This window comes from Hypanus sabinus, chromosome 12, assembly GCF_030144855.1.
Source record: "Hypanus sabinus isolate sHypSab1 chromosome 12, sHypSab1.hap1, whole genome shotgun sequence".
NCBI classification, from domain to species: Eukaryota; Metazoa; Chordata; class Chondrichthyes; order Myliobatiformes; family Dasyatidae; genus Hypanus; species Hypanus sabinus.
This window is the reverse complement of record NC_082717.1, coordinates 40,022,045-40,048,673: the sequence shown is the minus strand read 5'-3', so window position 1 is coordinate 40,048,673 and position 26,629 is coordinate 40,022,045. Positions and strand designations below refer to the sequence as shown.

General features: G+C 39.5%; 1 protein-coding gene across 2 annotated transcripts in view; it reads right to left on the bottom strand.

Annotated features, from left to right (window-relative positions):
- The window catches only part of hhat (hedgehog acyltransferase), a 226,048-nt gene that overhangs the window by 151,911 nt on the left and 47,508 nt on the right, over positions 1-26,629 (bottom strand). For both annotated transcript variants that reach the window (XM_059985793.1, XM_059985792.1), the window contains exons 7-8: positions 22,351-22,501; positions 19,841-19,876 (exon numbers count right to left, since the gene is read on the bottom strand). In XM_059985793.1, the coding sequence (XP_059841776.1) occupies positions 19,841-19,876; positions 22,351-22,501 (187 nt within the window). The remainder of the gene's footprint in view (positions 1-19,840; positions 19,877-22,350; positions 22,502-26,629) is intronic.

Here is a 26,629-nt window from a genome sequence, read left to right as displayed (position 1 = left end):
TGCGACTTTGAAGAGACATTTGGATAGGCACATGAATCTAAGTGGAAGGAGATGGTCACTGAGTAGACAGAGGGGATTAGTTAGGTTGCCCATTTGGTTACTGTACTAATTTAACTGAAGGGCCAGTTCCTGTGCTGTACATTAAAGACCAAGTGGAAATGTCTTCTCATCAAAGTGAATGCCTTTAAAAACCCAAAATATGGATGGACAGCAACATCTGCAGAGCTAAGGCAGCTATCAAGAACAACAATCTATTGTCACTGTTTGGCTGCCATAGACTAGGAAAGCTTCGTCAGAGGTAATTATCTACACAATTGCAGTGAATAGCTCAAAATACTTCTTCAAGCAAGTTACATGTATTAACACAGTTAGTGCAGTGCAGATGATGGTATAATGACAAAGAGATCCCTTTGGACGACATCTGCTTCCCATTCTTACATCGGAATAACTAGCTCTTGTATCTTTTAAGTTTTTGAAGGATGTCAAAACTATTTCTTTTAAAAATATTAACCACATAAGTTCCAAATCAACCTACCAGGCCTACCCAGTTTGAAACAGACTATACCTTTATGCAGGAAACAATTTCAACTGACAGAGGATATACAGTATAGACAAAATAAGACTATCAAAAAATAGTTAACTAATGACAGATTAACTAAAGCATATATTCATATTAAGTCTCAACTATTCCTACTACTTTACTGCTTTGCCATTCAAATATTCAGTTCATGGTATTCTGAACTCTCAAACGTATATAAATAATCATAACATTGAAAAATAAACTAATCAGTTAGCATTGTCATGTCACAAACAAATTAATATGCTACACACACAAAATGCTGGTGGAACTCAGCAGGCCAGGCAGCATCTCTAGGGAGACGTTTTGGACTTATATTTCTCTTTTTGACAAATTAAAATTTTGCATTAACCACATTACTGCTTTTCAGTTCATTCATTTGCAAAAGGCCTGCAGAGTAAGAAAATAGGTATTAATTAAACTTCAGAAAAGTACCTCCCACCCATAACATCAATTCAGCTAAAGAAAATTCATCCTTAAAGAATTCACAAGTCAGTCAGTACCCAAATATTTGAAATATGGACTAAAATTCACTCATTTTTTGGTGTGTGGGTGGAGGAGGGGAGGAGGGTAAATAATAAATACAAAAATGTGATATAACCAACAAATGTGTCTATAAATGAATGTATGAATTAAAACAAGATCCCCTTCATTTCTGCCAACAATATGATCAAGAATTCCTTCATTAAAGTACAAAACACCTGGATGTCATTGCTGAGAATAAGAAAATTTTCCAATATATTCACTTGTAATTCGGGAACTCAATGGAAAAAAGGATTTGCTTTATGAAAATTCACAAGACATATTTTTCTTTATGATATGTGAGCTTTCCTATTGAAGAATCCCAGGAGGAAATTCAGTAATAAAAATATATTTGGATAAAAGTGAATACTGCCCAAAATATGATTGGGCTTATCATGTTTTCACAGTTAAAAATACATCTGCATTAGTTTTAAATTAAAATTCCTAAGGATTCAAAAGAGTTTTTCTCAAGCTTTCTTTCAGAAATCACATCAATGACAAGTGAAGGTCTGCAAGCTGTCATTGTACACCATGAATTTTATAGTCCTTTCATATTCTAGCAGAGACTGAAGGTACACAGGTAGACAGGATGGTGAAAGAATTGACATGTTTGTTTTTATCAGTCAGTGCTCTGAGTACAAGAGTCGAGATGTCATGTTGCAACCATTCAAGTCATTGGTGAGACACATGTAGAAAAACTGCATAAAGCCTTTTTCCCCCCAAGGGTAGGAATGTCTAAAACTCGAGGAACGTAAATTTATAGTGATAGGAGAAAGATTTGAAAATACACAAAGGAAAACTTGTCCATAAAATGGGTGGCGAATATATAGAACAGTTTGCCGAAGGAAGCTGTATAGGTGTGTGCAATCACAGTTTGAAAGACATTTAGCCAGATTCATGGCTACAAAATGATATGGGCTGAATGCAAGCATATTTGATAGACAATTCAGGTCAACAAGTTGGATGAAGAACCTGCTTACATGTCATCTAACTCTTGTATAGATACACATGATGGCCGAAGGCCTGCTTGTATGCTGTACAACTCTATGACTTGAAAACTCTAAAGTAGGTCAGATGACTAAAGGATTAGCCAAAGAGGTGAGATTTAAGATATCCTAAAGCACTAGGACCTTAATACTTAACTTTAAATTTTTCCGTAACTTCTGTCACCCCCAACTGGATCCCACTACCAAGCACATCTTTCCCTCCCTGCCACTATCTGCTTTCCACAGTGATCGCTCCCTGCATGACTCCCTTGTCTATTCGTCCCTCCCCGCTGATCTCCCTCCTTGCACTTACCCTCACAAACAGAACAAGTGCTACACCTGCCCCTACACATCCTTCCTCAATACCATCCAGGGCCCCAGACAGTTCCTCCAGGTGACACTTTGCCTGCGAGTCTGTAGGGGTCATATACTGTGTCTGGTGCTCCTCCTGTACGTCGGTGAGACGCAACTTAGGTTGGGAGACTACTTGGCCAAACACCTACGCTCTGTCTGCCAGAAGATGCAGAATTTCCCAGTTGCCACCCATTTTAATTCCACTTCCCATTCCCATATGTCAATCCTTTGCCTCCTCTACTATCACGACAAGGCCACACTCACGTTGGAGGAACAACTCCTTATATTCCATCTGGATAGCCTCCAAACTGATGGCATAAACATCGATTTCTTGAACTTCCCACTCTTCACTATTCCCTTTTCCCTCTCTTACCTTATCTCCTTGTCTACCCATCAACACCCTCTGGTGCTCCTACCCACCTTTCTTCCTTCCGTGATTTTCTGTCCTCTCCTATCAGATTACCCCTTCTCCATCCCTGTTCTCTTTCACCAGTCCACTCCTCAGCTCTTTACTTCATCCCCTCCCCCACCCGATTTCATCTACCACCTTGTATTTCTCCCTCCACTCCCCCATCTTTTGAATCAACTCATTTTTTTTCCTCCAGTCCTGCTGAAGGGTCTCAGCCCAAAACATCGACTGTACTCTTTTCCATAGATGCTGACTGGCCTGCTGATTTGCTCCAGCATTTTGTGTGTGTTGTTTAGATTTTAATGTGTGCTTTCATGTACATTGCATAATTGGGCCATCGGTTAATCAGTGCAGTCAATTATTTGGGACCACTTTTAAAGAACAAAAACTATTAGAGAAAATAGCCAGGAATCCCTTTCTTCATTTGGGACACTTGGCCACTTAATTGGGACAGGAGACAGTTGCCCAAGTTTCTAACTAGCTTCAGTCATGTGCACTTGTGTGGCTATTAGACATTACACCATGCTTAGAGGGAACAGTTTTTAAATAGCATCAATTGCGCGTGCCTGTCCATTAAATTTGTATGCATTCAGCCCATATCACTTTAAAGATCACTATGTAGCCATGTATCTGTCTAAATGTCTTTCAAACTCCAGTGATCTTTGTCACTGTCAGTTTTCAAGAAATAAGCAGCAAGACAATTCAGAATTGTTTTGCTTATTGTGGTTTCAAGCATTTAGGCTTGGAGATAACAGGAGGCCGTGAGTGAAGGTGAAATACATCTATAAATTTGCTGATGACACAATCATTGCTGGCAGAATCTCAGATGGAGATGAAAAGGCGCGCAGGAGCAAGATATACCAACTGGTGGAGTGGTGTCGCAACAACAAACTTACACTCAACGTCAGTAAGACTAAAAAACTGATTGTGGACTTCAGGAAGGGTAAGATGAAGGAACACATACCAATCCTCATGAAAGGATCAGAAGTGGAGAGAGTGAGCAGTTTCAAGTTCCCGGATGTCAAGATCTCGGAGGATCTAACTGGTCACAACATATTGATGCAGCTATGATGAAGGCAAGACAGCGACTATACTTCATTAGGGGTTTGAAGAGATTTGGTATGTCACCAAAAAATTCAAAAACTTCTATAGATGTAACATGGAGAGCATTCTGACAGGATGCATTACTGTATGGTATGGGGGGGGGGTGTTACTGCACAGGACTGAAAGAAGCTGCAGAGGGTCGTAGATTTATTTGACTCCATCTTAGGTACTAGCCTACAAAGTACCCAGGATGCCTTCAAGAAGCCGGGTCTCAGAAATGCAGCGTCCATTATTGAGGACTCCCAGCACCCAGGGCATGCTCTTTTCCCACTGTTACCATCAGGTAGGAAGTATAGAAGCTTGAAGGCACACACTCAGCAATTCAGGAAACAGCTTCTTCCTCTCTGCCACCCGATTCCTAAATGGACACTGAACCCATGAACACTACCTCACTGTTTTAATATATATTATTTCTGTTTTTGCTCAATTTTTAATCTATTCACTATACTGCAATTGATTTACTTATCTATTTATTCTTCAATATTATGTCTTACATTGAACTGCTGCTGCTAAGTTAACAAATGTCACAACACATGCTGGTGATAATAAACCTGATTTTCATATCAAAACCATTTCAGTACTTTAATAAATTTGGAACTACAAAGAATTTGAAGGTATTGACAATTATCTTGAATCTTACAATGAAAATGAAGATTTGAAGGATGCATTGTATGAAGACTATCCATTACACCATGCTGGTTTTGTTCATTTAGTCATTCAAAAGACTGCAGCAGTGTACACTGGATGAATTCCTCCATCGATAACAATTAGGAATAAGTAAACAGTTTTATAGTACCACAGTCATCTTGATAGTGTTCTAATTTGTTCTGTGTTTCATTTAAAGACAATTGTTACTCAGTCAAACTGTAGCTTGTATTTTTTGTACCTTTTTAATTATTTTCATGAAACTTTGGCAGCTGCTTAACTGGGCAAAAATGCCCTGGTCCCAATCTGTTGGAATCCTCTCTACATTTAAAAAATTGATCAAGTTGACATGCCAGATTTGTGCAAGGGAACTTTTCAAGGGCACTGGCTATTGCCAAGGTTGACTTTGAAACAACAAATCAAAAATAACCCAGCTGTTTCATAACAATATGAACATCTGTTCATAGAAATGCAAACAAGCTTACTAGCTCATATTATTTTGAAAGGTTCAGCACTCTTAATTTCAGTGAGTAAGGCAGCAGTACAGAAAGACTATTCACAAGTACGAGCAAGAAATTTACAAAGAGATTCAGATCTACTTTTAATATACGGCAGCTTTATAATGGACTGCAAATCTAAAAACAGAAGATGGGACAACTCTGACTGATATACAAGAGCTTTACAGTTGACAAATGGAGCTTTACAAATTATCCTGCTCAAGGGATACCCCATTATCCTGCTTCTCATAATGCAGGAACTGTCCAAAAATAAAATGCAACGACCACAAAAAATATATTAAAAATATGTTCGGGATGATAAAAGGTAACAAATCAGTTACAAGTAATGAAAGGTTTGAGAGCATTATCTACACATTTTTTTGTGACTTGTAAGGAGAAAGCCTTTTTACAGCAGCATCTGAAAGATGTGAAGATAATAAATAATGAAGCATGCTTCATAAGCACTGTGACCCACGGAAAGTGAGCTTCAAGCAGTAGAGCTTATGCTTGCATTCAAATTGTGGATGCCCTTGCAAGGTTTGGCTCTCTGTTTGCACTTCAGATGAAGGGCACAACAAAAAAGTCACAGATTTAACATGAGTTGCATGAAGTCTGCAATTCTCCTGAATATTTTATTTTACAATGACATTGAACTGCACATGAATAAAAGCACAATGCAATGCAGCTGAATGTTTTGTTGGAGAGAGGCAAAGGAAGATACTGAGGGGAAAGAGCCCAAAGTAGTAGGTTAAGATCTCCTTAAATAATATAGCTGGCAGTAAAATTTTGAACAAGAAAGCCAACTGTGATCTGCAAAAAGGTATTTATTTCATGTCTAGTGGAAAACATGTTTAAGAGATAACATGAGTAGTTCATTCAGCCCATCATATCTGCTTCACCATATAACAAGACCACTATCATTGGCCTCAGCACTACATTACTGAACCAAATCCATACATCCATTTCAGAGCCAGTGCTCAACAGCTCAGCCAATGGAGTCATCTGCCCTGAATATACCCTGGAAAGCCCGAGACGAATTTGAAAATTTCATACTGTCACTTCTAATTATACAAATGCTTTGGAGTTCCTGCAAGGCCAAACTAGAGAACTAACAATTAGAGAAAACAGTTTTTTAAGAACACAAGAGTTTCTGCAGATGCTAGAAATCCAGAGCAACAAAAACAAAATGCTGAAGGAACTCAGGTCAGGCAGCATCTATGGAAAGAAATAAAGAGTCAATGTTTCAGCCCACCACCCTTCATCACTTTCCTGCATATTGTTCAAGATTCCCTGTTGATCTTATTATTAATTTTTAATTTAAATTTATTATTCATTTTTAATAAAAATAATCATAATTGTACTGCTTATTTTTGTGAAAAGCACATCAGCAGATGCCATTTCATTGGCTCTTCACTCAAACCTGGAGCATCTAGACAGAAAAGGTACATACATCAGGATGCTCCTTATTGACTCCAGCTCAGAATTCAACACTATCATCCCCTCAAAACTAATTAATAAGCTTCAAGATCTTGGCCTCAATACGTCCTTATGCAATTGGATCTTCAATTTCCTCACTTGCAGACCCCAGTCAGTTAGATTGGCAAAAACATCTCTTCCCCAATCTCCACCAGCACAGATACACCACAACGCTGTGCGCTTAGTCCCCTGCTCTACTCACTTTACCGTTATGACTGTGAGGCTAAGCAAAGCTCCAATGTCATATTTAAGTTTGCTGATGACACCACTGCCATTGGCTGAATCAAAGGTGGTAACGAATCAGCATATAGAAGGAAGACCGAAAATCTAGCTGAGTGGTGCCACAACAAAAACCTCTCACTCAATATCAGCTCCTTGGTCTTGCTGACTATTGGCTTCAGGAGGAGGAAACCAGAAGACAAAGAGCCAATCAGGGGATCAGAAGTGAAGAGATCAGCAACTTTAAAATCTTCGGTGTTACCATTTCAGAGGAACTGTCCTTGGTTCAACATGCAAGTGCAATTACAAAAACAGCATGGCAGCACCTCTATTTCCTTAGAAGTTTGCGAACATTCAGCATGACATCTAAAAATATGATAAACTTCTATAGATGTGTGGTGGAGAATTTACTGACTGGTTGCCTCAGCCCTTGAATGGAAAATTCTAAAAGAAGTAGGGAATATGGCCCAGTCAATCACAGGTAAAGCCTCCCCACCAACAAGCACACCTACACGGAGAAGTGTTGCAGGAAAGCAGCATTCATCATCAGGGACCCCACCACTCTGGTCATGTTCTCTTCTTGCTGCTGCCATCAGGCAGGTGGTACAGGAGCCTCAGAACTCACAACACCAGGTTCAGGAACAGTTATTACCCCTCATCCGTTAGCTCTTGAACCAGAGGGGTTACCTTTACTCAACGAATCACTGAACTGTCCCACAACCTATCAACTCACTTCCAAGGACTCTTCATCTCATGTTCTCAATATTTATTGCTTATTTATTGTTTCTTCTCTTTTGTTTTTGCAGGGTTTGTTGTCCTTTGCACATTGATTGTTTGTCCATCCTGTTGGTGTGCTCTTTCATTGATTCTACTGTGTTTCTTATACACAAGAAAGCGAATCTCAGGGTTGTACTATTTATGGTGATGTAACTGTACTTTGAAAAAAAATTTACTTTGAACTTCCATCACACAAATCTTCATTAGGTGCAAAAAACAGTTCAGTTCTTAATATTGGATCAAAAATCAAAGACCACTTCTAACAAAATATTATTTACAAAATAGAAAAATAAAACAGAAAGAGTTGTGTTCCACCCAACCCCACAGTCGGTCCTTTAAATCTGAATTAAAATGTTATTTCCCAGCATGTATTATCAGAGACATACTGTATGTACCACCAGCTCTTGCTCAGAAAGGTAAAAGATTGTCCTTCTCATAACCTACAGTAAATAAGCTGAAGACAGAACAGTCTCAAAAGGAACAGAAGTGATTGGCATGGATGCTCCGGTCCAAGAGAACTTTGCATGAAATTTGCATTATCCAGCACCAGGTAAAACCATTAGATATAAAATTGAGATTGTGCTTGGATAACATCTGATAAAACAAGGCTCCTTTTATGTTTAGCCTTTATTTCTATTGAGTTTTATTTCAAAAAACATGGCACTCTTAAGAATTTATGAACAGAAGACTACATTAAAAAAAAGCTTCAAGTGTTAAAGGTCAACACAATGACATACCAAAGACAACAAAAATTTCCTTTAATGTGACAGATAAACACCAATGAACCAATCAACAAGGCCTTTAGAAGGCAAGAAAGCAAAAAGGGAAACAAGAAAAGCTAAAGATTAAATTGGTAAATTGGTTTATTACTGTCACATGTACCAAGATACAGTGAAAAACCTGTTTTGCATAACATCCTTTCAGATCAATTCATTATGTGCATTGAGGTAGTACAAGGTAAAATATAAAATGTGACAGTATCGAGAAAGTTCAGTGCAATAAGGTGCAAGATCACAACAAGGTACATTGTGAGGTCAAGAGTCTAACCTGCCTTATTAATGAACCATTCAACAGGCTTATAACAGCAGGTTAGAACTGTCTTGAGCCTGGTGGAATGTGCTTCGAGGTTTTTTTTAATCTTCTGCCGGATCAGGGTGGTGGGGAGTGTAGGGGTGGGAGAGAGAATAGTGAGCTTGGGCGGGATCTTTAAATATGCTGGCTGCTTTACTGAAGCAGTGAGAAGTGCAGGGGGAGTCCATGGAGGACTGTGATAGGCTGAGCTGCATCCACAATTCTCTGTAGTTTCTTGTGGTCATGGGCAGAGCAGTTGCCACAGTAAGCCATGCAGCATCTGAACAGGATGCTTTCTCTGTGTGCATTGATAAAAACTGGAGAGGGTTCAAAAGAGACATAGTAGATTTGATTGGCAATAAGTGAATCAGTTTCATTCACTCAAAAGATGAAACAAAAACAGAGGTTGACAAGGATTCCTGCACTGCACTTCTCTCAATTCAGAGGAGGTTTTTTTTTTACCATGGTTATCAGTCTTCTGTTAGCACATTTACAGAAAGCTGGGGTATTTTATGCGTATTTCCATTAATAGAAATGGCAGGATGTACATTATATAAATTCAATGCTTTGAAGACATAATGGAATAGCTTTACTTGAAGCCTAAATGCAATTCTGAGTCTGGATTGAACAACTTAAAATCAGACTAAAAACATTTGTTTGGACAAATTAGACAGGTGTTAATGAACAGTAATATGGGTTCATTTGTGCATTTCAGAACAAAGATTATGTGGCAGCATTACAGTATAGCTGACATTTTTGCATATCCATGCTTTGCAAAAGCATTTGCTGTTAGATTAACAAACACCAAATAAACTAGTGTTCATGCTGATTATCAAATGACAAGAGTTGATTTTGTCTGCCTTGATCTGCGAACACTCATTTTTAAAAAATCATCAAATCTAGTAAGCAACTTTCTTCAGATACGTGTGAAACCTGATTTTGCTCTTGTGAAGCTGTTATTTAACTCTCATTAGGAGCAATGCAATAACAACAAAAAGAGCAGACATGTAACATCTGGTCATTTAAGCTTCTCCTATCATGCATTATCTTCCATTTCGCATTATTTTTACAATTAGTTATTGCCCCAGATCAAATATCTGTCTTGAAAATATCAGTATGTTTCTCTGGTGAAGGTCTGGGATACGATCAACTTAGCTGTCTTATCTTCACAAACAATTTTGCTTGAAAATTAAACACAAAAAGTGTGTCTATGCTTTAATTAACTTAATTTAAAAATTAAAACTTTCATTTTAATATTTTAAATGGTTCTGAATGCAGAAAAACTCGAACATGAAAAATAGTGAGCGCTTTAGTTCTCTATCCTGGTTTGCCTTTAATGAGGGAACATTCAAGGCTTCACCAAGTCATCATCCAGATCCATTTACTGAACTCAAAGATGTATCAGGAAGATAACCAGAGAAGGATGCTTAAGTTTTAAGTGTCACTGTACAGGGACAAAAGGTTATAATTAAGATCAGCTGAGTTGATCTGGGTCATTAATAGTAGAATGTATATGATTAAGAACAGCTATCGCATTTGCCTAGTTTATAACTTACCAAAATAATTTTTGGTGTACAAATCACTGAGACATTTCCTCAGTGAAACAAACACTATAAATACATTTAGCCATTATTTGATATTAATCAAGTAGCTTATAGTATCTTTTGAATACGAGGCAATGAATGAGGTAGAGAGTACATTGTCAGCAATAAACCTTCCAACAATGTTAAAATGTCAGAGCACTTTAAGATAGATCAATTGAAACCTTCAAGCATCTCATACTTCAATAAACATTGGTCACATTTGACTAACTTTATTGCAAATATTTTTTAAATTATGGAGCCATAGAAATAAATTCACTTATAAACACCAGAATTGAGCTTTGGATAATGGTGTTAATTTTGTCGACTAAGCCCGTTCCAATATCGGATGAAACTCATGAGAACTGGTTACTGCATGGGAGCAAAACAGTGCACGTAAGCACCAGAGGGGTTTGGATGACAGCAGTAGAAAAATAAGAGATTAGAGATACTAAGTAGAGTATATTCCTTTACTTCGATCATCATAAAATTCTTCATAGCTCTGTTGAAGAGACTGGCAGAGTGAAAGTGATTTTCCTGTGCATATTTCTCTATTATTCAGATTGGTTTACAGGGAGAATATCAAAGGAAATTTCTGTAATACACAATCTAATGAAGGTAATTCCCCTTTTAAATCAAGAGAAATCAATTCTCTTTCATTACAATTCAAATATATTCAGTTTGTCGTCACTGAGACTTGATATATCTAAGTGGTGACCAATAAATACTGATGTCAATAATCAAGTCTACAACAGAAATTTATACTTCATGGCTCACATGTTCTGATGATTACTGCCTTTTCCCATAAGTACTACCACTTTGTAACCATGATACATCCATTTATACAGTGACGTTATGCTAAATCTCCCTAAAACTGGCCTGGCCTCAACTACATTATTATGTCCATAAGAGGACTTGAAAACATTAGAAAGTTCCAGAAAAGATTTACAATGATGGTTCTTGGGATGAGGCAGGAAGTTACAATGGTTGAGTGGAAGAGGTACTTGTCTCTGAAGGGAGATCTTACAGAAGTGCATAAAATGATGAGAGGCCTGGACAGTGTCAACCGTCAGAAACCATTTCCTGTGGTGAACGGTTCAAGGATTAAAGGTCACAAACATAAAAGGGAAGAAGACTAAGAATGGCATTGGGAGAAACAGGGTTTTTTTTTTAAACATAGCCCATGTATGGAATTTGGAATGCACTACCAGCAGAAATGTTAAATGGAAATATGATGGAGCTCTGTGAAGGAAAAGTTGGGGATGGGGGGGAACTAGAAACTTGCTTTTGGCCGAAAGCTGGCATAGACATAATGGGCCAAGTGGCCTCTTTGATTATTTTATAATTCCATGCAGTGCAGCAAGATCATTAAGCCTTGTTAAGTTTCAACTTTCAATGTAACAAAAACTAAATCAATTTTAGCCGATCTTCATGCGGAATAGTTAATACAAAAAGAGCAAATTATGTAGTTATTATTGCCACTCTATACATTTCCTACTATATTTGTATTACTCCACAACTACTCAGGATTGAAAAGTTGCTATTTATAGCTGTCCTCAATTTTAAAAAATGGCAATTTTTGCTTTATTTTGTGATAGTGCTGTCACCATTTGGATGGTGATATGGCAATGATATGATTTTAAACCAGTCCTGCTAAAGGGTCTCAGCCTGAAACATTCACATGCCCTTTTACATAGATGCTTGCATAGGGTCTTTGATGAGACTCTTAGGTACATGGGCCTTAGAAAAATAGAAGTCTATGGGGTAGGGAAATTCTAGGCAGTTTCATGGTTGGCACAACATTGTGGGCTGAAGGGGCTGTAATGTGCTGTTCCTCCAGCATTTTGTGTGTGTTGCTTAGATTTCCAGCATTTGCAGATTTTCCCTTGTTTGTGATTTTAAACCTGTTTTAAAAAAAATCACTTGAGCAATGTAGAATACTTATCACTGATAATCATTGGAGATCATACTGATCTATGACATCCTTACTTGGAGGGGCTCTGAAGAAAGTCAGACCAAGTTGTGAAAATTGTTGAAGTGTGAACAGATCTCTTATGGTGTAGCAACAACCTTCACCACCAAGCCCAAGGAATTAATTGTGGACTTCAAGAAGGAAAAGTCGAGAGGACACCCACCAGTCCTCATTGAGGCTTCGGCAGTGGAAAGGGTGAGCAGTTTAAAGTTCCTTGGTGTCAACATCTCTGAAGATCTATCCTGGGCCCAGCATAATGATGCAATTACAAAAAAAATGTATGACAGCAGCTATATTTCAATTAGGGGTTTGAGCAGACTTGGTACATTGCCAAAGACTCATGCAAATTTCCACAGATATACCATGGAGGGCATGTATAACCATTGGGTGTGGAGGGGTGACTGCACAGGATTGGAACAAGTGGCAGAAAGTCATGAACTCAGCCAACTCAATTATGGGCACTCGACTCCCCAGCAGAAAGAGATCTTCAAAAGTTAATGCCTCAAAATGGCAGCATCCATTATTCAGGACCCCCATCATTCAGGACATATCCTCTTCTCATTGCTACCATCAAGATGGTGGTGCTGGAGCCTAATGACACCCACTCAACACTTTAGGGACAGTTTCTTCCCCTCTGCCATCAGATTTCTGAACGGACAATGAATCCATGACCACCACCTCAATTTTTTTGCTCTTTTTAAACCAATTATTATTTTTTAAAAATATATTACTTATTGTAATTTACAGTTTATTATTATGTATTGCAATGTACTACTGCTGCAAAACAACAAATTTCACAACATATGCCAATAACATTGTACCTAATTCATCCTGATATCAGATGCTAAAGCAGCTTTTCTTTCTGCTGTATAACCTGATTTTCCCATGGCTACCTCATCAAATAACTATTGCTTTTCCACCTCCAGATGCAGATTCCGGAATGCAACTCTGTGCAACTGAAGCAGAACTCAACAATATCTGACACTCTGCCTGAGGCTTATTAAAGTCTTCAACAATCGCACGGTGGTCCAGACACTTGAACGTTGTTTGAACAGGATTCCCGTCTCCCACTGTCTCAGTGCTACTCAAGTAGGGTAGGATTATCAACCTGTGAACATTGCATCAAGGTCAAAAAGCAAAAGATGGTGGGTTGGCTGAGGATAAAAGCAATTATAATCTCCAATAGAAATTTGTGCAGGTTCGCAAGATGTTGATCCTATGAAAAGCAATTAGCTGTGTAGCGATAAGGTTTCAGACCATGGTAGTAGATACAATTATGAGAGACATAGATAAGGTGGATAAAGTCCTTATCCCATTGTGGAAATGTCTAAAACTAGAAGGCACAACTTTAAGGTGACAGGGGAAAAATTTAAAGAAGATGTGTGAGACAAGATTTTTTTATTTACAAAGAATAGATGGCACTTAGAACGCACCCACCTCTTTGCACACTGTGGGTTCGCAGAGAAGGCATGGAGGAGGATAGGAGGGATGGTGTCACACTTCATCCTCAGCAGCTGTGTAACAGAGGACTCGCTGATCTATGGGCTGTTCCCGGGGATGCACACAGAGACAAACATCCGGTGCTGCTGGCAGATCAACTCAGTGAAAGACGCTCTTTGGTCAGCCCGAAACTTGATGGTCTACCAGCACATGGAGATGTCCGTGGCAGAATGCTGCCGACTGGCACATTCTCAGCTGCAGAAGTACGTGCTGAGGGACGCACTGAAAATTGGTGCAGCCACCGCAAGGGCCCGGTGGGGAAGGACGGTTTAGGGCTCTTCTCCCGTGGGAGTGGGAGGGGTTGGGTGGTAGGGAATACACTCCTCTACAATGGTAGGTAAAGGTGAACCAACAGAGTGGCAGGTGAGTTGCTGGAAGTGTGGAATGTATAGAATGTAATGGTAATGTCTGTAAAGGATTGAGAGTCATTGAATGGTTTATTGTAAATAATTTTATTTTGAATAAAGTAAAACCTGAGAAAGTCATAAAATCAAAAAACAACAGTAATGTTTAAGCAACACACACAAAATGCTGAAGGAATTCAGCAGGCCAGGCAGCACCTATGGAAGAGCAAACAGTTGACGTATCAGGACAAGACCCTTCATCAGGACCGGGGGATAAAAAAGATGAGATCAGAGCAAGGTGGTGAGGAGAGGGAAAGTCGTACAAGGTGATAGGTGACAGGTGAAACCGGGAGAGGGGGAGGCATGAAGAATGGAGCTGGGAAGTTGATAGGTGAAAGAGATAAAAGAGCTGGAGGAGGGGGAATCTGATAGAAGAGGGTAGAAGACCATGGAAGAAAGGGAAGAGGTAGGAACACCAGAGGGAAGTCATGGGCAGGCAAGGAGATAAGGTAAGAGCAGGAAATAAGAATTGGGAATGGTGTAAGGATGGGGGGGCGGGTGCGGGGCAGAATTGCTGTAAGTTTGAGAACGCAATGTTCATGCCATCAGGTTGGAGGCTACCCAAACAGAATATAAGGTGTTGTTCCTCCAACCTAAGTGTGGCTTCATCGTAGCAGTAGAGAAGGCCATGGACTGACATGTCAGAATGGGAGTGGGAAGTAGAATTGAAATCGGTGGCCACCGGGAAATCTCACTCTTTCTGACGGATGGAGCATAGGTGCTCGGTGAAACAGTCTCCCAATCTATGTCAGGTCTAACTGATATATACAGGAGGCCATACCGGGAGCACCAGATACAGTAATGCTCCCAACAGACTCACAGGTGAGGTGTCCACTCACCTGGAAAGACAGTTTGGGGCCGAGAATGGCAGTGAGGGAGGAGGTGTAGGGGCAGGTAGGGCACTTGTTCTGCTTGCAAGGATAAGTACCAGGAGGGAGACCAGTGGGGAGGGACGGATGGACAAGGGAGTCACTTCAGGAGCAATTCCAGTGGAAAGCGGAAAATGGGGAAGAGGGAGACACGTGCTTGGTGGTGGGATCCCAGTGGAGATGGGAGAAGTTATGGAGAATTATGTGCTGGATGCAGAAGCTAGTAGGGAGGTAAGTAAGGGCAAGAGGAACCCTATCCCTGGTGGGGAGGTGGGAGGAAGTGGTGTGTGCGAAATGGAAGAGACGCGGGTGAGGACAGTGTTAATATTTAAAAGGCAATTAGACAGATATGAACAAGCAGGGAATTTAAGAGACACATAGACTGATCATGTATGGTCAGATAGGAATTGTTTCAACTGGCTATCTGGTTAGTGCAGACATGGTGGGTGGACCAAAAGGAATGGTTCTGTGGTGTGCCACTGACCAGTGCTTCAGGTTTGTATATTACGATTCTACATACATGTAGGATTTGCAAACATCAGATAGATTTCAGACAAAGTGGACCAAACTGAGCTAACCTGCAGCCCTGAGCAGAAAGTTGGTTGACTGCATAGAAGCAGGATGCGAAATTCAAGTGTCCAAGCCTAGGGAGATGTGGAGAGGATGCTTCCAGTAGTGGGTGAGTATAGGACCAGAGGGCACAACCTCAGAATAGATGGATATCCCTTGAGGAATTTCCTTAGCCAGGATGTGGTGACTCTGTGGGATTCATTGCCACAAATGGCTGTGGATGCCAAGTCATCGGGAATATTAATGAGTTGATGAGTTCTTAATTAGTGAGAACATCACACGTTATGGGGAAAAGGCACGAGAATGGGGTTGAGAGGGAAAATAATCAGCCACAGTGGAATGGCAGAGCAGACTCATTGGCTAGAAGGTCAAATTCTGCTCTGATGTTTTATGGTCTGTGGAATATTGTCAGTGTGCTACTTTGGCACTGAATGTGTGATGACACTCTTAAGTTGCCCCCAGACACATCCTTGGGTGTGCTGATTATAAATGCAAACAACCAATTTCACTGTACGCTTTGATGTACATGTGATAAGTAAATCTGAATCTAAAATTAGTGCCAGAATCTGTAAACGAAGGCAAGCTCTCTAGCAGGTTTTCGAATACACCAAGAACCTCATTGCCAACACTAATCAAACCATCAACAGAGTTTTCCGCAAGAGAACACATAAGCTAACATACTGTCTAGGAAGCTGATGACTGACTCACTTCACCACCAGCCAGGCTGTTGGCAACCCATGTCCAGAGCTTATCTTTGTGTTATTCTTTAAGTGCCAACTCTTCATGGTGCGACAGTTTGGAATAGAATGTTGACCTCCTTGTATTCCTGCCCTATCTGGCCATTGTGGAGTTTGAAGGTGTCAAATGCAAGATTGGATGGTGGGAGTGATGGGGGAAAAGTGGGATGAGCAAGACAAAATGTGAGAAGCAAGATGAGGAAGGAGATTATGTCATCCTTAGCCTCACTTCTGGCCATATTCTCTACAGGTATCCTAATAATTGTCAAAACCAGTTTCTTTATGGACTCTGCGTAACTGCTGCTTTTTCTGATTTTGCATCATCTAGTCCTGAAAGAGCTAAGAATTGTATCTATGTATGCTGTGTGATCAATATAGACAATATGGCTCCCTGGTATTGCATGTTTGCTGTGTTTTATGGTTGAGACTGTATTAAGTGTTAAAACAGTGAAATGTGATGTAGGTCAAATGGATGTAAGGTGAGAGTCCTTATTCATAGTTCACTGCTCAAATGGTGAATTAAAGATTGCTCGAGGTTAAAGAGATTACAGTTTGAAGAGTCATGGTATTTGAAAAGGTATTTACTGATCTAGAACTCCTTCAAAACAGTGGCAAGCTGCTTGTTTTCTATAGCTTTAACATTAATAAGAATCAATGGCACTGGAGCTTGCAAGCTTTTCTCTGCAGATCTACTCATTAATTCTACTATAAACTTCTTCCTCTTTTACACCTTATTTCTATGACAATAAGATGGCCTTGCACTTTATCGTCTCCCTCAATTGCACTGTGTTTATAACACTACATTCTGCATTCTGTAATAGTTTTCCCCTGAATTACAGCAGTGCACTGTTGTAATGAAATAATCTGCATGGATGGCATGCACTGTTCCTCATTACATGTGATAATGATAAACCAATACAGTATACCACTTGCACATGTTCACCAAACATGTAACATTGCAACCAAGTCATTAAAGTTACACTCCACTACTCCCAGGTGTCTTGATTGCCTTCAGGACTCCTGGAAATACAAAACCTGTTAATTTCCAGTCAGCTTTGAGCAGCAATCTAGATTTTACTCTACATTACTGTTGGAGTCCAGCTTTTGCATTCAGCCAATGCACAATGTACTTCACATTAGCTTAATTCAAAAAGGAAAAATTTAAAAATTTACGTCTTGTATGTATAATTTGATTCAAAAACAGACAATTAAAGCAGGAATTCATGTCAAGACAAAAGTGGGAAACTGATTTGAATATTAAGATTGATGAAAAAATTGGTCAAAACTGTCTTGAAAGTATGACAAATACAATAAATGTCCGACTTAGATAGGTACAATACAATTTTTTACATCAATTATATATTACACCACAAAAAATAAATAGATTAAAACCAAATTTATCTGACCAATGTTTCCGATGTAATCAAGAAATCGGTACTTTTTTTTTACACTCTACTTGGTCTTGTTTTAAAATTAAACCTTTTTGGATAAATCTAAGACTTTTACTGGAACAAATTATTGGAATACAACTTCCACAGAGCCCAATATTATTTTTATTAGGCGATATTGAAGGGATAATACCGAAAGCTAAATTGAATAAATATCAGAAAAAAATTATAAAAATTACATTGGCAGTAGCCCAAAAAGCTAGCAGATTCATACTTAACTATGGACCGTTGGAATAATGAAATATATAGCTGCATTCCACTTGAAAAAATTACTTATAATTTAAGAAATGAATATGATGTGTTACGCCTGTGCCCCAACTCTGAGTGGCTGAAGGGTCCAAAGTAGCCCCCCTCCTTTTTGAGAATCGCAAGATCGCTATTAATTCGGGTCAGGAGACCCAGGAAATGAGGGAAAGACACGCAGAATCCACAAAGGGGTTTGGAATGTCCTGACCCCTCAGCGATACAAAGCCACGGGAAACGGCCATTGTCTCTTGGAGACGGAATTGTGTATTGAGTACTGTGCTATTTATTTGAAGCCCTCAGGGAATGACCAAAAGTGGGCTGGTTGAGGGGTGGCGTCCTCCCAACCTGATTGACATCTGAGACCCTGTGAGTCAGGATAAAAGAGGGTCTGGGGAACGGCCCCTTTAGACGCACCAGAAGAAACACTAGAAATCCCGTAATAGCGACAGCCGGCGGAAAAGCCCACGTGCGTCCTTTTCCATTTGCCTCGGAATTGGTGGGCCTTACCACAGAAGAACAGCTTTAGCTAAAACAAAGGAGAAATCAGCCCCAACGACTCTCGAAGGATTGACATCATAAAAGGAATGGGCAAGTTTTAAACTCTCTCTCGACTCCAACCAAAGGCTGCAGCCTGCATGAACTTGAGTGACTTTTATATTTCCATCGGACAATACATCATCCCCTAGACAACAACAGAGCTATTTCTTAGTGATTATTTTTATACCCGCGCTTTTAGACTTAGTATTGACGATGTATATTATCTGTATGTTTGCATTGATATTATTTGTGTATTTTTATCAATAAATACTGTTAAAAATAGTATCATCAGACTTCAACGGACCTCTCTATCTTTGCTGGTAAGTGACCCAGTTATGGGGTACGTAACGGATGTATTTTTGAAAATTTGGCACCCTTATCTACAAAAGATAGGATTAAATATATAGGTCCTTTGAAGATAAAATTATTAGTTATTTGGGGAAAAAATAAAGATATATACTAAAGTTATTTTGAACTCCATGGAGCATGTGGGGATCCTCTGATAACCAGGCAATCCTTCTTTCTTTCTTCTCTCTTTTCTTTCGACAGGGATGTTAAGGAGGGGAGGGTTAAGGGAAGGGGGGAGGGCTAATATTAATTTTCATTACTCTATTATTCTATTCATTTTATGTAATTTTCTTTAAAAAAAATTAAAAATTAGCTGAACATTTCAGTTTAGAAGAGCAGATTGCATCACGTAGGCTTTTGACCAGTACTCCTTGAATATACAAACACTTAAATCTGCACTGCATCCCATCCAATTTATAGAAGCTTCGAAATATTGAACACCTCACAGCAATACAAGAAATATTCAAATAAAGGTCAAAATCAGCTTGTGCGTTCACCGCATTCCTTGAATGTACAAGGGCAAATTTGGCATGTCAAGTAATTGCAAAGGATGGACTTCACAGGGAATAAACTGACAAACATTCCAATAGAAAAAGACAACATCAGCACAGGGGCACAGGCCAAAGTATCAGCGTTTGACCCTGCAAAATCAACTTTATTGTGAGTGAAATGCAATGTGACTGAGAAAACATCTTGGCTAATAGGGCTGCACATTCAAAAAATAACGTACCTGAAACTACATTCACAGGAAATTCAACATTATACAATTCAAATAATGACTTGCTGCATTACATTAAAAAGACAGTTTTCAGCTTTCTGATTTGAAAATTAGACAGTTAATTTTCACTTGATTGAGCATCACAATGCATTACATAAAACTGAAAGAAAAAGACTTGTATGATGTGAATCCACATTTTCCAGAACCCACTAATTGAAAAGGACAAGAAATTTGTCAGTTGACAGATAATACAAATTAAAAAGTTGTACTTTACCTAACCAGCCAGCGGTGTAGTCCAACATCGAACTCCCTGGAGTGGGAAAAACAACAATTAAGATAAATTTAGAATAGAATGAACTTCAAGAGTCACTCTCAAGATGTTTTGTTAAATTATTCAAACTCCTATAGTTCCATTAAATCTTTAAGGATGAAACAACTAGCCTACAATTTAAGTGGCAATGTACGGTTGTTAATGGGAATTACTTGCATCCAGATGTCCCAGAATGCAGAACTGGCACTGTCTGAAGCGTACATTACACCTAAAGTTGCCATTATTGGACCTGACAGCTGTGCCTATGCTAATGTATAGAGTTCTCCAAAGAGGATTATGCATAAACTGGAGACTTCCCTGCTGAACACCTCTGCTATTCTGTCTGCAGAATCTAGAGTTAGAACAAATTCTCTGGCTAATGGTAAATAGTTTACAGACTCATAGAAATAGTAGAAGAGTGAAACCAAGATCTGTGGGCATTAGGAGTAAGCAGACTACCTGGAAACAACACAAAACAACTGACTGCACTCTAACTTTTTTTTTTACTTTCTTACCCTTTCATAATTGCTGAGACTAGCAGTCCAACTACACAGAAAGACAATGGAGAGGGAGGGACAGAATGCTGGGAGAACAAGAAGATGGGTTAAAAGGCCAAATGGACAGAAAGGCAGTGTGGAAGAAACGGGAAAAGACAGAGAAGGCATGTGAGAAAACATGAGGGGATAGCAAAAAAAATGTGGGGAGTTGAGGAGGTAGAGTTCAGAGAAATATGCTGGGCTGACAGAGTGGGGATGAATATATTTAAATTAAAATCAATTAATTTCACATTCAGAGCATTAGGTAGGAATTATCAAATTTGCATGAGTCCTTACATGTGAATACGTGCACTCATACCGCTTTGGCAGTTAGCAGATTCTACTTACACAGCTTCCTTTGAAGTTGCGACCAAAAAGAGACACTTTGAAAGAACAAAACACTGTTGGTTACACAGAAGGCTACCAACTACTTGAGTGGAGAGCACACCACTCTGAAATGTACTTGCATTTTCAGCAGAAGCAGCTACAGCTGCAATTGCACAATGAACAGGCAATCAAGATCTCTCTCTTTCTAAGGGTCATTGACTCAAAGGGGCTGCAGCTGCGATGAGGTATTCACAGCCCACCTGTGTCGGCTGAGGAGTGATCATCAGGAGACTGCTTTTGAATGCAGGCAACTGATACTGGGCTAGCACGGAGCATTGTGATAACTAGTTTGAACTGACAAATGCACAAATTTTCCTTTTCAAGCAATGCCTTCAATAAATTATGTTGAAATTACAACTTGCTGCTTATAAGCAAGGAAATATTCATTCTGAAGTCACCATCATCGCTTGGGATAGACACCTTTTTCCAAAATTCCACTGATTCCTGAGGACCCGATGTTCTACCTTTTTGAAAGAGGCTAGTTATCGCAAGAGTGGATGCTGCCACTATTATCTTCAAAAATGGTCCCTGCAGATTGGGGAATAGCTAGTGTGATCCCATGTTGTGAGAGGGAGAGAGAGAGAGAGAGAGAGAGAGAGAGAGAGAATTCTAATTGAATTATGTCTGCTTTGATGTCAAGAGTCAGGAAGCTTTGTTTCAGATTTATAAAGTTCCAGTTGGCCACATCTGGAGTATTGAACAAAACTTTGGTAATCCCATTAGGAAACGGTGGCATTAGAAGGGCACAGAAGACATTTACCAGGAAGCTGGCTGGATTAGTCAGCATGTGTTAATTGGAAAAACTTGGGATATTTACTCAAGAGCAGGGGTCCCCAACCTGGGGTCCACAGACCACTTGCTTAATGACATTGGTCCATGGCAGAAAAAAGGATGGGAACCCCTGCTCTGGAATATTGGAGGCTAAAGGACACCTGATAGAACTATACAATTCTTAACAATCCATGATCATAAACACCTCTCCAATTATCTCCCCATCCAATACTATCATTGATCTTATCAATGACGACTAATAGGTTCCTACTCTCCTTACAGCTCCCCATTCAAAACAGTTGATTCACTTTTCTTGCCTGGAATTAGAAATTCTCAAAATATTTGTTTTCCAAACTCTTTCCTAGTTTCACCTATCCCTACTTCTGTAATCTGTTCCACCTCTGAACATTGACATCTGCAGAATTTAATTCCTTCACCATCACCAGTCATGCTTTTTGTTGATGAGACCCTAAGCTATGGGATTCCCCTCTCAATATCTACCTCTTTAACTGGTTCTTCCTTCAATTCCTTAAAGCCTCTTCCCCTATTAATATTTTAGCAATTTTCCCTAATATCTCCTCATCTCGTTCAGAGTCAACATCACATCATCACTGGACAATACTTCAGATACATCTGAGGACTCTCATTTGTACCTTCCATCAGCAAGGTCCAGCCTTGCGTTAAAGGACGATAGAGTGAATGAAGCACTGCCTCAACAAGAACATCATTTCATTCCTAATCTTCACTTTCAACAAAAAAAAAGTGCTGTATATAATTTACCTCCATGTTCCTGTAAAACTGTACAGGCTGCTGGTGCACCTTGGCAATCTTGGTGCTTCAATACCATCCAGATACATGATAATTGATGGAATGCCATAAAGCAGCAGATACTTCAGATAGAAGAATAATGTATGAGCAAACCCAAGGCCACCTTGGAAAAAAAATATACAAATTATTTTTATTTCAACTGTTCCTCTCTCAAAATCCAGTTAGACAAATGCAACATTTCACTTAAATGGCACCTTTAATAAAGCAATATATTTCAAAATATAGTAGTCAAATGTTATCAAACAACATTTGGCCTCAAAGCATAGTAGAATCAATGGAGAGAACAGAGATTTTGATCATTTCAAGTTAACAGAGCAAAGCTTGGGCCTTTCATATTGGTGTCTTCTTGTGATCTGAAATGGATAATTACTTATTTTCCATGAAACTTTTTAAAACCCAGCAAGGAAACACCTTATGACATAAAAAACAGCTAAGCCTCGATATTATCAATGAAGTAAAATGAATGTTTAATATTAGCTATGACCACTCCACAAGGACATTGGAGCTTATCTTGCAAAATGTCATTCAAATTTTCAGTTGAAATAAGATGAAAGCAACAGCTTGCTGTAGGGTTAAAATAAAGGACTTTGATCAAATAATACAGCAACCAAAACCCAAATAAAGGAATGCAATTAACTCCTAGAAAACAAATGCCATTTAAAAATTAATCTTGGTGTGCATCTTTAAAAATACTTTTGGGAGGAAGGAGACAGAAAGTGTTATGTCAACGTGTCAAGATATCAACCTTCACCTCAAAGTCAGCAAAACAAAGGAACTGTCCTCCTCTTTGGGAGCAAGGCAGACAGTGCTGGAAAAGGATAGGACAGGTCTACGGCTTCCTGAACTGAACTGGGGGAGCTGGGCAGGGTCCAGCAGGGGTCAACTAGGTTGGCCCATTTGAAGGGATTGAAAGGCAAGTGGGCAGCTTAAAAGAGCGTGACATCAAGCATTGAGAGACAACATGATACCGTTTGGGTGAGGAGTAAACCTGAAAAGTTTAACGGATTTTAGCTGATCAAGAAAAAGATCGGATCTGATCTGGTGAAGAAAAAGATGGGAACATACATTGGGTTTGGAATATTGGGGGAAGTGAATCCCTTGATGACAATAAAAAAGATTAAAAATTTTCTTAAGAAATAAATAAGGAGAGGAAAGAAAAGGTACAAGATAGATCTAGCACATAAGGTTAAGGAAAATCCCAAGAGGTTCCATAGCTATTAAGAGTAAAAGGGTGGCTGGTAGGTTTCTTTAAAGACCACCAGGGATTGTCTCTGTCTAGAGCCACAGGAGATGGGCAGGATATTTTAAAAATATACATCTCCTCTGTGCTTACTGAGGAGAAAACCATGTTTGCTGAAGAGATAAGGCAAACAAGTGGAGAAGTTTTAGAGGCCATTCATTATACCAGGGAGGAAGCATACGCAGCCTTAACATGTGTTACGATAGAGAAATCCTCAAGGGCAGACTGAGTGCATCTTTCAATTTTGATGGAAGCTAGAGAAGAAATTTCAGAGGCTCTTGCAAAGATTTATTATATTATTAGTCACTGATGAAGTTCCGGAAGAGTGGAAGGTGCTTAATCTTGTTCTTTTGTTTAAGAAGGGTAACAAGGACAAGCCAGGAAACTTCAGGCCAGTCAACCTGACATCAGTGTTGGGAAGTTCAAAGAAAAATTTATTACGAGTACATACATGTCACCACATACAACCTGGAGATACTTTTTCCTGTGAGCATATTTAGCAAATCTATAGAACAATAACTGTAAACAGGATCAATGAACAACAAACTGAGCAAAGGCAAATATAAATAAATAGCAATAAATAGCAAGAGCATGAAATAACAAAATAAAGAGTCCTTTAAAGTGAGACCACGGTATGATGCTAATATTAAATGTTGAGTTGTAATCGATAAAGAGCATCTTAATGTATGCACCTTTGTTGTCCAGATGTTCCAGGGTTGAGTGAAGAGCTAATGAGATGGCATCTGTTGTAAACCTGGTGTTTCAGTCAACAAACTGGAGTGAATCCAAGTCACCACTCAGCTAGGAGCTGACATGCTTCAACACCAGCCTCTCAAAACACTTTATCACCATGGATGTAAATGCCACTGGGTGATAGTCATTGACGCAGGTTCCCATGCTCTTCCTTAGCACCGGTATGATTCACACTCTTCCAGAGCAAGAGGTTGAAGATATCTGTGAAGACACCAGCCAGTTTGTCAGCACAGGTCTTCAGTTCTTGGCCAGGTACTCTATCTAGATTTAATGCCTTCTTGGATTCAATCTCTTGAAGCCAGCCGACATGTCATCTTCAGATACTGAGAGCAAAGGATCATCAGTAGACAATGGATCCTCCCTGATCTGGCTGTTGAAACAAGCATAGAAGGCACTGAGCTCATCTGGAAGCAGCACACTGCTGTCCCCTATGTCACAAGATTTAACTTTGTGGGAGGTTATGGCATTCAAGTCCAGTCCAGAATCTCCACTTTGCCCAAAAGATGGCTTTCTGGAAATTATACCCACATCTCTTATAGCATTCTTGATCTCCAGACTTGAATGCTTCTGATCTGGCTCTCAGCAAATTTTGAATATCATGGTTCATGCAGAGCTTCTGATTGTGGTAAAGCCTGAACAATTTCATGGGAACACACTCATCTACACCTGTTTTAATAATGTCTGTTACAATCCTGGTGTAGTCATTCAGATCTTCAGATGAATTCTTGAACATAGCGAAGTCCACTGATTCAAGACAATCTTGTAATTCTCCTTCTGCCTCCTGCAACCACCTTTTAGTTGTCTTGATCTCTGAAGCCTTGATCTTTATGCTCTGCATGTATGTAGGTAGCAGGAGTACAGCCAAATGATCTGATTTGCCAAAATGCAGTCTCAGGAAGGAACAACAGGCATTCCTTATCATGGTCTAGTGTGTTGGAACTAGATTTGCATGCTGATTATATGCTGGTGATAATTGGGCAGGATTTTCTTCAAACATGCCTGGTTGGAGTCACTCACTATAATTTAAAATGCATGGGGTTGGGCTATTTCTTGCCTGTCGATGACATCATGTAGTTTCACAAGTGCTTGCTTATAATTGTCCGCTGGTGGTATGGAAACTGCGGTCAGAATCATGGATGGGAATTCCTGAGGCAAATAGAATGGTCTACAATTAATCATTAGGTGTTCTAAGTCAGGGGAACAAGGAGTCAACATAACCCCAATGTTCATACACCAACGAGAATTGACTAAAAAGCACATGTCGCCACTTTTCCTCATCAGATCCACAGTTCAATCCATCCTGAAAATTGTAAAACCTTCCAGCCGGATTGCTACATCCGGTATATTCACTGCTAATCAAGTTTCAATTGAGATCTGACTCTGATACAGCAGCCTTGCCATCAATCTTATTTTCCAGCGATTGCACAGTCGCCAACAAGATGTTGGGTAGAGGAGGCCTCATCCCTCTGTGCTTCAACCTGGCTTGAATACTGCCTCTCCTGCCGTAGTTGACCCTTAAAGGCACCGCTCTCGCTCCGCTGGAGCTCATTACTTCTTCTCCGCATTCGATCATCAATCGTGAGATCTGAAGATCATTGATGTAATTTTATAATAATTAAGAGGAAATTTACATGCTGCAGATTGCAGTGAAATTAGTTCAAAAGAAGTATATTTAAAAAAATTTTCTGTAGCCCATAGAGAGTCGCTGATGTATGCCAGCGCCACCTTTACTGGAGAGAATTCTGAAGAACAGGATCTGACAGCCCATGGACAGACAGACTGATTCAGAGGGTCAGCATGACCAAAAGTCATTTTTGACAAATCCCTCAGAGAATTGTTTTGAAGATGTAACTAAAAACATAGATGAGGTAGGGCGGTAGATGTTGTTTATCTGGACTTTGGCAAGGCCTTTGTCTAGGTGCTGCCTGGTAGGCTGGTCTGGAAGGTTAGGTCCCATGGAATCCGGGGAGAGTTAGGTGAATTCAAAATTAGTCAGAGGTAGGAAACAGAGGGCAGTAGTTGAAGGTTGTTTCTCAGACTGGAGGCCAGTGACGAGAGGGGTCTGCAGTGGTCAGTGTTTCAATCCTCGTTATTCATTATTTATATCAATGACTTGGATGCAAATGCACACCAAGGCTTGGTCAACAAGTTTGCAGATGAAATTAAGTTAAGATTGCTAAGAGCAAAGAGAAATTTCATTTTCTGTTATTTTACATATTTTTGTAATTCCTTGTAAAA